General features: G+C 33.3%; 1 protein-coding gene across 3 annotated transcripts in view; it reads right to left on the bottom strand.

Moving 5' to 3' along the window:
* RNF32 (ring finger protein 32) overlaps positions 1 to 18854 on the bottom strand; it is a 63792-nt gene that overhangs the window by 21138 nt on the left and 23800 nt on the right. For all 3 annotated transcript variants that reach the window (XM_003771790.3, XM_012551173.2, XM_012551172.2), the window contains exons 5-7: positions 13853 to 13885; positions 13168 to 13292; positions 12704 to 12812 (exon numbers count right to left, since the gene is read on the bottom strand). In XM_003771790.3, the coding sequence (XP_003771838.1) occupies positions 12704 to 12812; positions 13168 to 13292; positions 13853 to 13885 (267 nt within the window). The remainder of the gene's footprint in view (positions 1 to 12703; positions 12813 to 13167; positions 13293 to 13852; positions 13886 to 18854) is intronic.

The raw sequence follows: 18854 nt of genomic DNA, 5'->3' as shown, positions 1-18854 counted from the left end.
TGAGTTTCATTTTTGCCATATTGGATTTAAGGGGACAGTTTGATAAGGAATTTCTAAATGCTGTGCCAGTTATCATGATTATCATGAGGAAGTATCTGTTTCTTCCATTTATTCCATAAACACAGGCACAATCTGTGCTTAAATAATGGCTCTATTGACACCTACTGGGCTTCAAGGGTCTTGCAATTTACTTTTAGCCAGAGGAGCAAGTTGGGATTTTTGGTCTTAAAGAAACAATAAGACTCATAGAATTATGTCTTAGCATATATTATTTGTCAAAAGAACTTTAAATCCTCAGTCATTATGTAATAATATAAACTTCAGAATGGCCTTTCAGAGAAATGTAGTTTTAAGGAAGACCCATTAATGTGCGTTACCTTTCTGCCACCTACCAGGTTTTCTAATGATATGTCTTCTTAATGGTACATATGGTCACTAAGGCGACTTCATCTTGGGCAGATCACTTAACCTCTCCAGACCTGAGTTTTGTCACCTGTAATGAGATCTCTTCCAGTCCTAAATCTATGATTCAATGTTTATTAACTTTGAAAAATCACACAGGACAGTCAATCTCCTTAAAAAAAATAAGTTTACAGCTGAGGCCTTTGGGTTACTTTTACTATATTGCCTGTATTGAATGTAAATAAATGTATTAAGAAAAAGCATTTGAACGTCCTCTTTTCACTGAAGGAAAAAAAGGGCAAGGGTTACCTTAAATTCAAATTGTGCCTTCACAACTAATCTTTTTTTTTTTTTTTAAATCCATACTGAAGTGTACATTCTCACTATGGGTCATATCACTGCAACTCAGAGGTTATGTAGCTTAGTCCCTTCCTTTATAGATAAGGAAAATGAGAGGGCTTGAGATGTTGAATAACTCAAGAGGCAGCTAGAGCTGAGGGCTCAGTGAAAGGAGTTCTGTGGGACCCTGGGCAAGGTTTTCATCGCTTCCTGCCTCGGTTTCTTCATCTGTAAAATAGATTTTCTTTACATCCTGTCACCCATCCCCTTCTATTTCTGTTTCCATTTGCAGCTTCTGTTATTGAGTCAGATTTTTGATCAAAAATTAGAATTGGGATTTCATAGAAACTTTCTCCAGATGCAAGATGATATCTGCTCTTCTTGGGGTGTTGGGAAGTTTTGTCATAAAGCTTTTCTCTAACAAAGGTTCAGACTTCGGGGCAGGCCTCTCTCTGTGACTCCAGCTTAAAAAGTCTAATAATGCCTCTTCTCTCAAAAGGAATTGTAAAGTGAAAAACATTCTAAAATATACTTATGTTTTACACTTCAAAACAAATGGTTTGGGTGGGCTGGCTGCCACTCAACTTCAAATTGTTCATGAGACTGATATTGTGAAATGTTATGGGGGAAAAAAGAGAGGAAAAAAACCCTAATTTTTATATATTTTAAAATTATTTTTCCAGACACTGATATTATAAAACATGGCATGGGGAAAAGTAGAGAGAGAATAAAATAAATATAAAAATACTTGGTTGTGACATTAAATGATTTGAATTCCTTGATTTTAACATTAGTACATTTCTTATAACCACCAAGAGATTTGGGGTGAATTATGTTTGAATATAAACTGATCAATCAGTTGCTATAGGTATACCAATGTTTACTTGTTTCTTGGAGTCTTTTGGAAGTCAGTTGATATGTGCAGTATATGAAGAAGTATATTGATATAAAATGAAATTATAAAAAAGCTGAAACTAGCTAAGGGAAGATTTTTTTTAATTACTAATTTTTTCTTTGTATTTATTTATAGAATGTGACATATTTGTAAAATTTTAGACCATTTCAAGAAGCACACTACAACTGTGCTGTGGATTGCAGCCACAACTGAAAATCAAATTGTTATGTATGAATATATCATATTCAGCACATGAGTTTTATTATATTGAGAAATTAAGATTTCATAAAACTGATGAGGTCCTGAATGGTATTTTGGACAGAGAGAAACTAAATAATTCCTGAGGCAAGCAGGGAGAAGGCACTTGATATAGATCAGTTTAGGTCCATGATCCTACTCTCTGGGAAGGTGTTCAGTTTGAAATCCAAATTATGTCAAACCCCTGAGGCCACCCTTTTTAGAGGTGTTGAGCAGTTTCATCTTGCCATTCCCTGTCAGAAATCCAAGCCATGTCTCTGAGGTTAAATTTTTCCTAGAAAATCTACTGATGGGCCATCCCATGACTGTTATCCTCCTTTGGGTCAATCCATCATGGCACTCTGCCCCATGGTGTCTTTCTCCTTACCACCTCCCATGTCACTTATATATTTCCCCTGACTCCACTATGCTTCCCAACTCCACTTCTCTTCCTTACAACTAACTCTTTTAAGGTGCTATGCTTTTGGGAGAACCCCTTTCTATGCTTTCCCAACTCTATTTCATATTTACCATTCCTGCTATCTATTGTATTCCTTTCATTTTGTCTAACCTCTCTCCTAAGTAAATCTACTTTTTGCCAAAGAGAATGGCCATTGTGAATTTTTCACATGACTGGAACCCAAGTTTTGGTGCCTGCCATAATCTGGTGTCTGCATCAACTACATCATGTTGGTCCTCAAACTATATATACTGTAGTTGTAAAATGACAATTACATTAAAAGCCTTTGCAAAAGAAAGCCATCAGGTACAAGGCTTTGAAATCCTATTAAAATGTATAATTACAACTGGATATATCAGTGAAAGTATTGTTCTCTATTACTACTTGTAAAATATAATAAATATGTAATTATCTTATTTGAATTTGTTTTAAGCTGGTGTATACACATATGTACATATACATATGTGTATATCTATGTATATACACACTATATAAATATAAATATTATAAATTTATGTATTCATGAGATAGATAGGAAGAGTAAGGGAGAAGAGAGTAGCAAACTACATACATGTCAGAAAAGCTTTAGGCAGCAGACATGGCCACTAAGACAGCTGATAGTTCCTGAAGCACAGAAACCACATAAATTCTAAAGGCTCTTTTAACTTAGAGATTCTAATGAACCTATGTGGAAAACCAAGGCAATTAGAAATATTTTATTTATATCACATGTAAATAAATATAATAAAACTTAATAGACTTAAATTGACTGCAGAAAACCCAATGTAAATGACAGGAAATATTTAAAAATGCAGTTGATTATTTTCAAATATAGCAAATCAAATGAGGCTAACACAAAGTGTTGCTTAGTACAAAACTTAAATTGTGGGTTGTGACTCTATATGGGGTCTCATAACTGAGAGTTGCAAAATTATGATTTATTGTCAGTAAATGTTTGATTTGTATTCCTATTTTACATATCTGTAGTACCTGGATTCATGTAAAAATTCCTTGGGTGAAAAGTTACCAATAGGAAAAGTTTAAGAAGCTCTGGTTTAGAAGAGGCATTTAAGAATGTGCTTTAGCAAATACATAGAAGTTATTTATTCAGAGGTGTTTCAGAAATAACGTGTTCTCTTAAGCCATTAAATATTCTTCCATTTGGGATATTATTTTACCATCCAGAAAATCTTGTCATTTTTGATCCCAAGAAGTTGGGAAAGATAACACATTTATGAAAATATGTACATATTTACAAAATAAATAAATACAATGTAAACAATCAGGAACAATCATATACAGGGTTTATGTCCTCTTTCCCCCCTCATTCTTTCCTGCTTCTCCTTTTGTATCTTTTCCTATTAGAATGTAAGCACCTGTGAGGGTAAGGAATGTTTCATTTGCTTATATCTGTATTCCCACACTTAGCACCAAAACTGGCTCCTAGTGGAGCTTTAAAAAGGTGCTCTGCCTCTTTCTCCCCTTAAAGGAAATCAGGGATTATAAGATACAGAGATGAGAAGGCACTGAAATCCAGACTAGAGGGAAAGTTTATACAAAGGCTTGAAGGATCCTGTTAAAATAGCCACATGAGCAAAATCAGGTTGTACAGCTTCCACAGAAATACTTCATACTTTTTATGAAGTTTGCATCGGACCAAATCATGATCAAAAAAATCCAATGAGAAATGACAGAAACTTACATCTTCCATTTCAGAACTACAAAAACGTTAGCCAGAAGCCCAAGAGCAGTTGGGAAGGGGCTCCTCCAACAAAGATAATCTAAAAATAATTTTTAAAATTCCAAACAAAATGTAGAGTGAAATAGTTTTTGAAACTTTATAAAAAATTAAATCTATACTGTGATTAAAAAAATTAAGTCTACAAAGAGTTAATCACAATTCTTAAACTTTTCAATTCATAATGTCTATTGCAGAGTAAACATTTTATACAATGATAGTGTTTTAAAAATATATATATTATTTGATTCTCAAAATAACCCAATTAAATAGAGATAACATATTCTTATTTCCATTTTCCATTTTTAGATAAGAAAACTGAGCAAATCACTCAGCCAATCTATGCTTTGAAATCACAGAGTTAGTAGTAGAGCCAAGACTAGAAGTCATACTCTTTGATTCTTAGTTTTCATATGCAAATAGAACATTATATGTAAGTTTTAACCTAAGTATCTTATTTTAAGAAGTTGCTATTAGATAACTTAATGCTCATTACTAAATGTAGCATAGATAAAATGTGGATTTAGACTCAGAAAGTAAAACTATTTTGAAAAAAGTAATAAATATATTTAAAAGCAAGAATAATGAATGAAATATATTTCTAATGTGAGAGTCAGCATAAGTAGAACTTTCTGAGGGTGGTTCAGAGGACAAGAGTGAATAACACAAGAGCATTTATCAAGAAACTCTAGAGAATATAAATATAGAAGTATGAAAAACTCTAGTCTCTTTAGTGGACAGTCATTTCTTGAAAACAGAATAAACTAACATGGATAGAGATTAACTACTTCCAGGGAAAAGTAAAAGATATTGTTAAGAAAGTGACAAATTATCCAAGAGAATTACAGATGTCTGGAGGAGTCAGTGTACAGCTATAGAGAGAGCATTATGGGTCATGCTGAAGCTGTTGTCTTTGGTAGGTGCTCCATAAAATTTCTTTTTATCAGAAAAATAAACTGAAAAGATTTGAGAACTAAAAATAGCATTTGAGATATAGTATGTTACTTTCTTTTCAATCAGGGAAGACTTAGAGATAATGAGAAAAACACCCAGTTGCTTTTTGTTTAGGGATATTAATGTGTATATTTGAAAACTGATTAGGAATGAACTACTTCTAGATACAGGCCATCTTCAAAATATGAACCCCTGATTCTGGATATGGAACTAGAGATGGATATAGATAAGAAGTTTAGGGGCATAATTAACCATATCAATAACAAAATTAACAGAAACCATATGATAATCTCAATAGATGCAGAAAAAGCTTTTGACAAAATGTGGCACCCATTCCTATTTGAAACACTAGAAAGTATAGGAATAGAGGAATTTTTCCTTAAAATGATAAGTAGCATTTATTTAAAACCATCAACAAGCATGATTTGTAATGGAGAGAAACTGGATGCATTCCTATTAAGTAGAACAAGGATGCCCATTATTATTTTTCAATTTGTACTATTTTTCAATATTGTACTAAGAAATGTTGGCTTCAGCAACAATTAAAAAAAATTAAAAGGAATTAGAATAGGCAATGAGGAGATAAAACTATCACTGTTTGCAGATTATATGTTAAATTTAGAGAATCCTAGAAAATCATCCAAAAACTTACTTGAAACAACAGCTTTAGCAAAGTTGCAGTATATAAAAGAAACTGACACAAATCATCATTTCTATTTATTACTGACAAAGCCCAGCAGCAAGAGATAAAAAGAGAAATTCCATTTAAAATAATTGTAGACAAACTAAAATATTTGGGTGTCTACTTGCCAAAACAAATCCAGGAATTATATGAACACAATTACAAAACACTTACCACACAAATAGTCAGATCTAAACAATTGGAAAAATATCAATTGCTCATGGATAAGCCAAGTTAATATAATAAAAATAACAATTTACCTAAATTGGTCTATTTTTCAGTGCCATATCAATCAAATTGCCAAAAATTATTTTATAAAGCTAGAAAAAATCATAACAAAATTCATCTGGAAAACAAAAGCTATATGAAGGGAATTAATAAAATTACAAAGGATGGTGGCCTAGCAGTAGGACACCTAAAACTATATTATAAGCAGCAGTCATTAAAACCATTTGGTATTAAGAAAAAGAGTAGTGGATTAGTGGAATAGATTAGATACACATGACACAATAATCAATGACTAGTAATCTAGTATTTGATAAACCCTCAAACTCCAGCTTCTGTGATAGAAACTCACTCTTTCACAAAAATTGTTAGGAAACGTAGAAAATAATGTCAGAAATTCATCAGAGATCTACATCTCACACCCCAAAATAAGATCAAAATGGGTACATGATTTAGGTTGTAAAGGGTGATACTATAAAGCAGATTAGGAGAACAAGGGATAGTTTACCTATCAGATCAGATTACAAAGAGAGGAATTTATGACTAAAGAAGGACTCTAGAGAACCTTACAAAATGCAAAATGGATAACTTTGATTACATGAAATTAAAAAAGTTTTTGCACAAACAAAACCAACACAAACAAAATTAAAAGGGGAAGTACAAAGCTGGGAAAAAAAGTTTTTACATCCAGTGTTTCTGATAAAGGCCTTACTTCTAAAATGTTTAAAGAACTGTATTAAATTTATAAGAATACAAATTATTCCCCAATTGAGAAATAGTCAAAGATTATGTACAATTTTCAGATGATGAAGTTCAAGTCATTTAGTGTCATATGAAAAAATGCTCTAAATCATTATTGATTAGAAAAATGCAAATTAAAACAACTCTCAGATTGGCTAAGATGACAGGAAAAGATGATAAATGTTGGAGCAGATGTGTGAAAACTGGATGCAGTTTGGTGGAGTTGTGAACTGATTCTACAATTCTGGAGAGCAATTTGAAATTAAGACTATAAAGGACTATAAAACTGTGCATACTCTTTGACCCATTACTGGGTCTGTGTTCCAAAGAAATCATAAAGGAGGAAAAAGGACCCATGTGTGCAAAAATGTTTGTAGCTGCTCTTTTTGTGGTAACAAAGAATTGGAAAAGGAGTGGATGCCCATCAGTTGGGAATGGCTGAATAAGTTATGATATATGAAGGTAATGGAATATTATTCTATAAAAACAACAAAGGGGTTGATTTTAGAAAGATCTGGAGAGGTTTATATGAACTGATGCTGAGTGAAACAAGTAGAACCAGTAATACATAATACATAATAATAGCAAGTATGTGCAATGATCAACTAAGAAAGACTTGGTGTTTCTCAGCAGTTCAGTGATCCAAGGCAATCCCACTAAACTTTGGATAGAAAATGGCATTTACATCCAAAGACAGAACTATGGAGAATGAATATAAATCAACATATGCTATGTTCACTTTTTTCTTCTTTTTTTTCTTATAGTCTTTCCCTTTTGTTCTGATTTTTATCTCCTAACATGATTCATAAGGAAATGTGTATTAAATTAATGTATATATAAAAATGTTTAGGCTCACTTTCCATGTACTCTTTATGCATCTTGTAGGTACATCTTCTTATATACTGTCTCCCTAATAGAAATGTGAACTCTCTGAGGGCAGGAACTGTTTTTGCACCATAACAATTAATATAATGCATGGCATACAATAAGCAACATTACATGAGTTGATTATTGCTTGAATATTTGACTTTCAGTACATCTCTTCACTACTTGTGTCATCTTGGGAAAGACACTCAACCTTTTAAGTCTCATTTCCTCAAATATGAAAAGATGGGCTTTTGACTAAATGACCAACACTTTCTGGCTCTAAGGCTTATGAACTTATGACTTAGTCTAACTCCCTCATCTCACAAACTAGGAAACTGTTTTAGAAAGAAAACTTGTTCAAATATTCACAGATGTAACAACAACATTGAGATAATCCTGGGAGAAGGAACTGGGTTCAAATTATGCTCTGCTGCTGGGAGGCCTCAGGCAAGGCATTTGGCTTCTTGGGATCTCCTTGTTAAGCTTCAATGACTTGCCAGCTCTAAATCTAAGGTCCCTTGTACCAGTGCTTCCCTTTTGCTAATTTCCTTCTCCTTTCCCAGAGTCCTGGAGCTTTCCTGGGGCTGATGTGCCTGTTAAGCAGTCACAATGACACTTTTAGAGGCTACTAAAAACCAGTTTTATGTTCCTGGTGTGAGGAGATAAACTATCCCTGTCTTTCGGGATGCCTAAAGCGAAGCCTTTAGGGGCTCCTGAGATCTTAATAGTTAGTTATGGCCTAAACCCGTAGAATTTACTCTTTGACAGAAACTCTTATCATAATCTAGAGGCTATTGTTAATTAGAGGTCCTATTCCTTATGGCAAGACCAAGTGGGACCAGTTTCCCACATTGTTCCTGCTTCGCATAGACTGGCAAAAAAGCCAATAAAAGGGTCTTCATTCTCCTGGGAACACACAAAACAAAGCTCCTTAGGGCCAATATGGAGGACACTGATTTCCTTATATCACTTAACCTGTAAAGCTTTTTTACTTGCAAAACCATAAAGCTGTTTGCAGTGAAGTAATTTGTGTCAGCTGAATTAAGGGGCTAAAGATCAGAATATTATAAGCAAATGTGTCTCTCCCAGTGGTTCTTACAATCTGACATTGTTTGTTACAGGGAGAGCAAAGGGCCCATCGGTCATGCTATCTGAGTAATTAATGTTACAAGTCTGATCACTTGACCTCATTCTGTGTCTTCACCCTCACCATGCTTTTCCCTACCTCCCCTTTTGGTGGATTTGAGCTTTTACTCACATCCCCATATCTATATCTTCGTAGTACAGAACTCAAACTATCGGTCATTACTTGGGCTAAGTGTGCCTCTAAAGCCCACTTGGTTCTAAATTAGACCCAAACCAACTTATTTGCCTCAGGGATTCAAAAGTATTTTTATCACTTCCCTATATGCTAATTTCACTATTAAGCATTTTGAGAATGTAGATTCTTGATTATAATTGAACTATAATATGATCATAGTAGACTAGGATTTTGATTATGTTCTGTACCTAACAAATACTTATGACACTTGGAAAGATTACTGATTACATGATCAAGATGAGCATTAGAGGCAAAAGAAAATGTGAAAATTTATCATTCATTTTGGTTATCTGTATACACATTTTATGTTTTCTAGCAATGTTAAGTTTCTTGAGGGCAGAGAACATGTAATGAAATATCCACTTCAGTGCCTAGCACAATGTTTTACACAAATGTGTGTTGAACTGAATTCACCTTAAAATCATTTAAATCTGACTTTGGATTTTCTTTGTGCAGATAATATTGTTCTTCTGCAAAATTTCATGTATCTTGTACAAATCATAGTTCATGTTTGCCTACCTTGAATTAAATGTCTGGTTGTGTATGACATATGACATATCTCAGGAAACAAATAACAGAGAAAGTGCAGTAAACAAAATTATTATACAATCATTCTAGAATGGAATTATGGAAATAAAGTGTGTAAAATCACTGAAGGAGCATTGCCTCAGGAAAACTGAAATCTGGGAAAAACCTTAGTTTTTAAAAAGGCCAAGGTCTCCCACTAAACATGGGGACCATCTCCACTCATCCTGATGTGTATCTTACCACTGGACCCTGATGGCTTTTTGAGAGAGAGACTAGTGACTCTTTGCAGAGCCTTTCCTTACTGAAATCCAACTCTGTTGCAAGTCATGACATCACTATCTTATGTTATTGTCCTCTCGAAGAACAAAGGACAAACAACAATAACAACAATCTATTCTCTTTGATTCTGATATACTCCTATTAAAATATGTTCCAAGGAGGTCATTGATAAAAAAACCAAAATACTTAGGGCCATTTGCCACAGCAAAAAAATATAAACAAGCAAATGGTTAAACAGATTGTGGTACGTGAATGTAAAGGAATATTACTATGCTATAAGAAAAAAAAAGATGAATAGAGAAAAGCATGGACTTGTATTAACTGATGTAGAATGAAGTAGGTAGAGCCAAGAAAACTGTGCACATTAACTATAACAACTAACAATCACAAAACTGTTGAAAACAAAAGCCGCAAAATTACAAAAATGAGCTTGGCCCCAAAGAAAAGGTATAAAAAGATCCCTCTCCCTACTCCTATCCAGAGGTGGGAGGATGGTCTAGGGGTGTGGAATATTGAATATATTGTCAAATTTTCTCGTTATATTTATTGATTTCACGAATTTTTTTCTCTTCTTACTCTTTAAAAAAATCCTTTTTGATATGGGATAATTTTCCGAGATGGTGCTGAAAGAGGTGCAGATTGAAACAAAAGACATCAATAAAATTTATTTCAAAAAAAGAATCAATTACCAAGACTAAAGAAAAAACCATTATATCAGGATAAACTATAAAGATTATTTAAGTAATGAATGCTGAAGTCAAACCTATAAAATTATTAAGGATATGATTAGGATGAACATAGGCTTGTTCATCAAATCATGGAATTAATTTCATTTTATGATGCCTACGAGATTAAATTTAAGACAAATAAAATAAATATTTTATATAATGGGAAACATTTATGGAACAATTTATTCTAAAAAGTTTTAAAAGCTGAAAAACTGAGTAGATTCAAAAAAGTTTAGATAGATAAATAAATGAGGGATATCACCCCAAATTTTTGAAATTGGTATCATGGAGGGCAGCTATTCAATTCCTTCATGCTATTTATTGTAAGAAACCAACATTATATACTCAAATAAACAATATGTTAATTATTATAGAAAAAGTAGGAGACATTTAATGTATTATTAGATTAAACTAGTCTAAATATAATAATAATTTAAGATAGAGAATAAGAACTAATTTTTTTTAAAAAGGTGAGAATGAAAATTATTTACTTGAGAAAACTAGATGGCACAGTGCAGAGACAGCTGGACAAAAGTCATGAAGACTTGAGTTCAAATTTGACCTCAGATACTTATTAACTGTGTGATGTGGGCAATGGCTATAACACAACTTAAGCTTGCCTCAGTTTTCTCATTTGTAAAATGGAGATAATAGTAATATCCAGTTCACTGGGCAAACAGTGAGGATCAGATGAGATATTTCTAAAGTAATCAGCATAGTGCCTGGCATATAGTAGACACTTAATGCATATCACATGGAAGTTGCTCTTTCTTTAATTCATTTTTATTAGGCTTATTTTTTTGTGTTTTCTTTCCCAGCATGTCTTACATGGAAATGTATTTTGTTTTGTTATACATGTATAATTTTAATAATGTATAACATTGCTTTTACATGTAATTTGGAAGCATGAAATATTAAAACAGAAAAAAATAAGTGATTTACGTTTTTTTTTCTTTCCTAATGTATTACTGTTGAATCAATTGCATATTAATGAGATCAAGAGCTACTAATACTGTATCCTATACATTTTCACCCTCAGTATTTGCTGTTCATGATGATGATGGTAAGAATCATGATTCTCTGCTTTCTCTTTCCATTTTTACCATATGACATACAAAACCCAGATCACTTATTTTTCCCCTAAAAGAATCTTGGTTGCCTAAAGAAATCATTGTGATGGAGCTGGAAATTTTCAGGGAAAATTCAGTTCAAAAGCCATTTATACAAAATAGTGTTCTAGGGATAGGCAAGCTAACCTGTATGTCTCCCTCAAGTCGTTTGTTGATACACAAAGCTAAATGAGACATAGGTTCTCAAGTAACCTATGATTTCATAGAGAAGATAAGAAATGCACAGTGGTAACTACAGCACAAAACAGGACATGATAACCATGATGTGTGCACTGAGGGTTGAGACTGCCTTAAGAGAAAGGAAGTACAGAAGATGTACAATGTCTCGATGTAGGCACTAGAGTAAGAAGAGACATAAGCAAAGGAGAGAGAGAAGCCATGGTTAGTTAGAAATATAAATGGAGGATGGGAAGCAGCCAAGGGAAGAGAGGAATAGTGTTCCATAATACTCAACTGCTGCAGAATATTGGAAGAATAGAATAAACTTAGGTTCTTTCAATACAGAATTATTGATTTAACTAGTTTAGATGAAATTGATCAATCAATTCAAACAACTAATTTCAATTTACTGAATCAACTGTAATTTATTTAAGTTGTCTTAGATATAATCTTATTTTAAGTGTTAAGAAAAATTTTAATGAAATGTCTTCTGAAAGGCTGTTATGAAAATGTAAAAAAATTAATTTTAATTAAACTTAATTTGCTTAACAATCATATAGCATCTTTCGGTGGGGCAAGGAGTGAAGTAAATATAAAGTATTTAAATCCAGAAACTTGAAGAGTCATTATTTTAATGTGCAATGAACTGGAAAATATTATAAAGAAAATGGGTAGGCTTTTAAGACTCAATGGTATGTAGCAGAAATGGAAACAAGTCAATAGGAAATATCTTTAATTTTGACCCTAATAACAACTTAATGAAGAAACCCAATAGGTTCTTCCACATTAGTTTGTTTTTCTGAAGAGAAAATAACTGGAAAACTTGCCTAAATTGAACAGAATTAAAAAAAAAATTAAACCTGGAATGAGATATGACTAATAATCTGAGTGTTTTATATAGGTTAAAAGACTCTATGGTACGGCATACGGTATGGCAATCCAGTATGGTACAGTTAATAATTCTAAAGATAAATCCCTAAGAGCACATAGAAACTATATTTAGAAAATTCATATCTACCTTTTCTTCAAAGAATTTCCTTCTTAATTTGGCATCTTTGGGAGGTATGGTTTGCCTCAATTTTCTGTACCACTTTCGAACAATATATCCTCTCCAATAGGCCTGTATCCTAAGAACATAGATCTTTGATTAAAGAAAGGTCCTATTACAGCATATACCTAAGTCATGAACCAGTGCAGGATAATACCGACTACAAACCCTTCTCATATTATATGAGCTTTCTGAGTAGATATAGAAGAAAAATTCATCCCCCTGTGGCCCAGGAGTGAGGCTTTCTCTGAAACATACAATCGCTTTTTCACCTCATGTTCCAAAGTCTTTCCAGATTGTTCAGACTATGCACATGTTTTAAAATTATTTCTAATTACAAAGATTTGATGTTTCATATTTGGATTTATGACAGATTTATTTTTAATTGGCTATGGGAATGATTCATGTTATTATTAATCTGAAATAGTTTCTACCTTGTTGCACATTTTATTTTAAAAAGCCGAGCTCCATCATGTATCACTCTCGTCTGATACTGCTTCTTTCTGCACAGAGGGCAAGTTTTTTTACCTGTGAACTGTTCGAAAGCCTGGAGACATGCCTGAGGAAAAAGTTCATTTAAGATTTTGTGAGTAATTACTTATAAACAACACGTTTACTTCTAATGTAATTACAGTGTTCTTTTCTCCCATAATTATGAGAATGTCTAATTTAGATTATGATGTGAAAAAGTTTCATCAGATATTAACACCTTCTTCATAAATCCTGTTCCAAAAATCGTATTTTACAGGAATAAACATGAAGACATCAAAAACTTCTGAAAATCAACTGCTGTAAAGGTATATTGTTGTGTGTAAGACTAACATGAAGTTAAATCATGTGAATTAAGCTATCATTCACTTTGATGTATGTTATTAATAACAATCTGTTATACAAACATTTGTGGTTCTTTTGTCACATAAAATTCAACATTTTAAAAACAGGATGAATTGTATTGTAGCCTTAAGTCATGTTTCCAACTATAAATGGTGATTAAGGATAAAATAAATGGCTTTTTTTTTTGGAAGACTTTAAATTGAGTAAGGCTAGGCTAGATTCTTTGAGTTACAGGAATGATATATTGCATACTTTATTGTAAGAGTTAAAACAGGATTTACTTACTTTGTGAAATACATGGGAACATGAAAGCAGCACCTGTTGTTCACAGGAAAACAAAAAATTGTTTGAAGTTTAAATTAGTTTAAAAGAGATGCACCACAAACATATTAATTAAAAGAAAGATTCTGAATGCACAAAGGTTAACAATGTTGTTGCTTCTTTTGGGGAAAAAGAATCTCTGCTTTCATAAGCATAAGAACTATAATGCTAAAAATATATAGAACAAAAGAGGAAAAGAAATAATCTGTGACAATTTAGTACCTCAAAATTGAATGTGTACATATGAAATCAGGATGAATAAGTTAAATTTGCTATCACTCACTAGTTTTAAACGGACTCATTCGGAATGTTTTTATCTGAAAGTAAAGCAATTAAGGAGTAAGTATATTTCCCAGACAGATAATAAGAGTGATTATATTGTGTGTAAAGGGTAGTGGTAGGAATAGGAATAGGGATGTGGGGGATGGTGAGGGAAGGAAGCAAAGACATGTTAAGTAAATACTTTTTTGGGGATGCTTTGTTCCACCAAATGACAGTCAAATTTAAGAAGCAATATATCATGAAGACATATGAATGACTATTTTTTTTCAGAAAAAAATGCAAAGAAAGTATGCTCACAAGCTACATGAAAACTTCACCTTTCTCTGACCCAAATTCCCACCAAATGGTGGCTATCTGTGCCATGACAAAAGATAAGAGCATTAGACCAAAAAAAAAAAAAAAAAAAAAAAAAAAAGGCAGTTGGTTATTAGTGGAAGAACTGGCAAAGGGGTGAAACTAGAACAACGAGTATGCACTATTGAGCTGGCAAACACAAAAGGATTAGTGGCTAACAGCCAGCTGAAGGGAAAGCTTTCAGATTCAGTGGCTTTTTTACCCCCTTCAGGGAAGAAAGTTAAGGAAACATGTGGGACACACACACACACACAAAAAAAAGCCAAAGGCATTTCCCTTTTTTTTTTTTTTTTTTTTGTGCGGAATCTGAAGTAACCTTTAATGAGCACATTCTTTAACACTCCCTGGTTTAGGCTTAAACCTCAGCATAGCCAGACAGACTAAATTTAGGAGCTGTCCTGTTTTCACAAGAATTAGCCTACCTGCCTTTGTGCAATTTACACTTTTCCTTAAAAAAGAAAAAGATGTGGAAAAATATAGCTCAGAATGTTCTAAGGTCCATTGAAATAATTTCTCCCTGTATGCACCCCACCAAAAGTTTGAAATGAATGAATTCATTCCTTTCTAAATAATTACCATTTAATCTAATAATGATCGTACATGTAGGCAATTACTCACTCATCCTTTATTAAAAGAATTTTTTAAAGTATTTCATCAACAGAAGCTCGAAGATATATTTTAATACACTTAGAATTCAATATATATATATATATATATATATATATATATATATATATCTAAGAACATGATAAAACATTGTGAGACCTTTATTAATACCTGCTACAGGGCAAATGTTCTCTCAGATAACTATAATAAATCAGTAAGTGGCAGTTAATGTGCCACACACACAAAAAAAAGTTGTAGCAACAGGATGCTAATGAGAAGTAAATTCTAATCTGCCTGTGCCATAACTTCTTGGGTGGCCTTAAGTGCATTACTTGAACTGTTTCCTCATCTGTAAAATGGGACTAACATTTCTCCATCTCATACACATGTATGGGGTTCATTTAATACCTTATTTGTCATGTGGGTGTGTCCAAAATTGAAAAAGAAACTAGATGTGCTAGATAAATGAGCCACATGCAATGATAACATTTAAGGAAATAAACATGTGTATATATACATATATATGTGTGTGTATGTATATATAAATGTACACATATACACACAAACATATATATACATATTTATGTATATATATATACACACACACATACATAAACATATATGCTTTCTCAATTCACTTACTGCTTATCAGACACTTCACCGTATACCTTCACCCTCTCCTCAGGATTTTCATGATGGTGGTCTATTTTCCCACCTATATGAACACTCCTCAGTATCTTTTGCTGGTTCATCAACCACTTCATGCCCCTTAATTATGGGTTTTCCCTAAGATTCTCTCCCAGGCTCTCTTCTTTTCTCTTTCTACACACTTTTTATTAATAATCTCACAAACTCCCATCCTTTTTACCTTTATACAGATGACTCCTGAATTTCAGAGCCAGGTGGAGTCTCTCCCAAGTTTCATTCCTGTATCACCAGTTGCCCATTGGAGATTTCCAACTGGATGTCTTGGAGACACCTCAGACTCAACATGTCTAAAACTGACCTTTTTATTCTTTCATCTAAACCCTTTCTCCTTTCAAACTTACCCATTTCAGGAGAAGATACTAATATTTTTCCAGTCTCCTACATTTGTGACCTCAGCATCACCTTGAATTTTTTCACTCTCCTACATCAGACATATCCAATCAGTTGGTGAGTCTTTATTGTTTCTCCTTTTATAATACCTCTCTCATCTTATTCCTTTATGCTGTTCACACAGCTACTACTTTAATTCAGGCCTTTATCACCTCTCAACTAGATCACTGCAATAGCATCCTCCTAATTGGGACTCCCTGTCTCAAGTCTTTCCCCACTTTTGTCCATCTCACACTGCCACTGGAGTTATTTTCCTTAAGCACAAATCTGATCATGTGACTCCCTTTCTCAACCAACTCCAGTGGCTTCCTATTGCCTCTAGAATACCATATAAACTTTTCAGTTCAGCTTTTAAAATCCTTTACAAGCTGTCCCTAACCTAGCTTTTCATTATAAAGACTTCCCCTTGTGCATTCTGAAGGCAGCTAAATTGGCCTTCTCTTTGTTCCTTATACAGCACCCTCTAAATCTCATCTTAGTGCCTGTTTTGGTCTACCCAACATTCTGGGAATGTTCTCCCTCCTTACTTTTGTGTCACAGACTTTCTCCTTCAAAATGAAGCTCAAGTACTTTCTTTTTCTTGGAGTCTTTCTTGATTCCCTATTACTAGTACTCTCCTTCCCCAAATACCTTGTATTTAGTTACTTAGTGTCTGTTTGTATTTAACTTTATCTTTCTACTGTATTTTTATATGTTCTTGTCTCCCTCTTAAAACTCCTTCTAAATAGAGATTGTTTCACTCTTTGTACTTGTATCACCAACACTTAGCACTGTGCCTGACACATAGTATATCCCTACTACGCTTGTTATTTGATTGAAACTGTAGAGAATGAAAAAAAATGAACAAACAAAATTCCATTCTTATACTGTCCTGGACACTTCTGCCCCATCCTCAATCAAGTCTTCCTTTCTTTTAAAGAACCAGACAGGTCAAATAATTAAGAAGTTCTTCCCCTATCTCATAGGAGAGCTGAATTAATTCTTGTCACTATAGCATGACTTATTCCAAAATTAGGTTTAGTATTCTAGTCCTAAAGGGTAATTTTTAAAATTTACCTTCCAAAGTATCTAACTTCTGAGCAACCAAGATCTGGTTTGGGCTTAAAAAATTTCATAAATAATAATAATTTGAAAACAACATGAAAATTTGAACCTGAAAAAATTCAATAGTTAATGATTGTGGACATATTCGTTAATTTAAATTCTTCTATGGCTCTCCCTACCATATATGAGAATTTGTATAAATAAGTGAAGTTTGAGGTTTAGGTAGCTACAGATTCTAGGCTTCCTTCTGACCCTGAAAATCTGTAAAAGAACACTTACTAAATACTTAATACCAGTCACTGTGCTAAACATTGAGAATGTAAGAAAGGCAAAACCAATTTCTCCCCTCAAGGAGCATTTATTCAAAGTAGAAAGAAAGCTTGTAAATACAAGATATATACAGTGCAAATGTTAGGTAATGTGAGAGAGGAAGAAATTAACACTTTATAGAAAGAAGGTGGGATAGAAACTGAGTCAAGAAGGTCAAGAAAACTAAGAAGCACCGAGGAGAGAGAGCAAAGCATTCCAAATGTGGGGGTCAGCCAGGGAGAAACCTCTGAGGAAAGAAATGGATGGCTAGGTTTGAGGGAACTGTAATTAGGGCAGTGTACACAAAATAATATTGTATGAAACAAGAAACACTCAGATCTGAATTTTTCATCATCCCCAAATGTCATCTGATCCAACATTACCTTGATAAGAATCCCATCTACCTCCCAAGAAGTAATTATTTGATAATGATAAAGTAATGATTTGATAATGTCACATGGAGGGAGAATCTGCTACCTTCCAAGGCAGGCCATTCCACTTTCAGAGAATTCTGATCACTATGAAGCTTTTCTTCCACATAGTGGAGATCTGCTTTTCTCAACCACCATCCTTTGTACCACTTCTCTGTTTTCTTTCCAAATCTAGAATCATAAGGCCAAAGATTCAGAAATGGAACATTTAGGGCCATTCAGAGGAAGTGAACCCAGTCCAGTTGGTTAATTAATTCACTAAATTAGCATGGAGCCTAAGGTTATAGTGTTTATGGGAGAATTCAGAGAAGTCTAAAATAGAGCCCTATTTCTCAGGATTAAATTGGATAAGGAATAAAATATGTAAAAAGTACACTACAAGGAAGTACATAATATCTATAATCACATTAGTATATCTATATCTATCACATATCTTATTGCAGTGATGGAAACAGTTTCTATTTAAAATTCAGAGAGATCATTAAATATATTTTCTTCTTGTCTGACCATGATTCATCAAGTTATTATTTTCTTTAAAAATTGAATCCCTTAAAACTGGGACTAATGCATTGTTGGTGTAGTTGTGAAATGATCCAACTATTCCAGAGAAAAATTTGGAACTATACCCACTGTGCATACTCTTTGATCCAGCAGTGTCTCTGTATCCCAGAAATGTGTAAAATGCTTGTAGTAGCCCTTTTTGGTAGGCAAGGAACTGGAAATTTTATCTCAATAGATTTTATCTCAATCTATAGCAAGGGAACTAGAACTAAGTTAATATCAAATATCATGAAGGACTGGGGATATTTAAGAGAAGACATGACATCTGTCCATAATTATGA

Source organism: Sarcophilus harrisii, chromosome 5 (genome assembly GCF_902635505.1).
Source record: "Sarcophilus harrisii chromosome 5, mSarHar1.11, whole genome shotgun sequence".
Taxonomy (NCBI): domain Eukaryota; kingdom Metazoa; phylum Chordata; class Mammalia; order Dasyuromorphia; family Dasyuridae; genus Sarcophilus; species Sarcophilus harrisii.
This window is presented reverse-complemented; position numbering and strand designations above follow the sequence as displayed.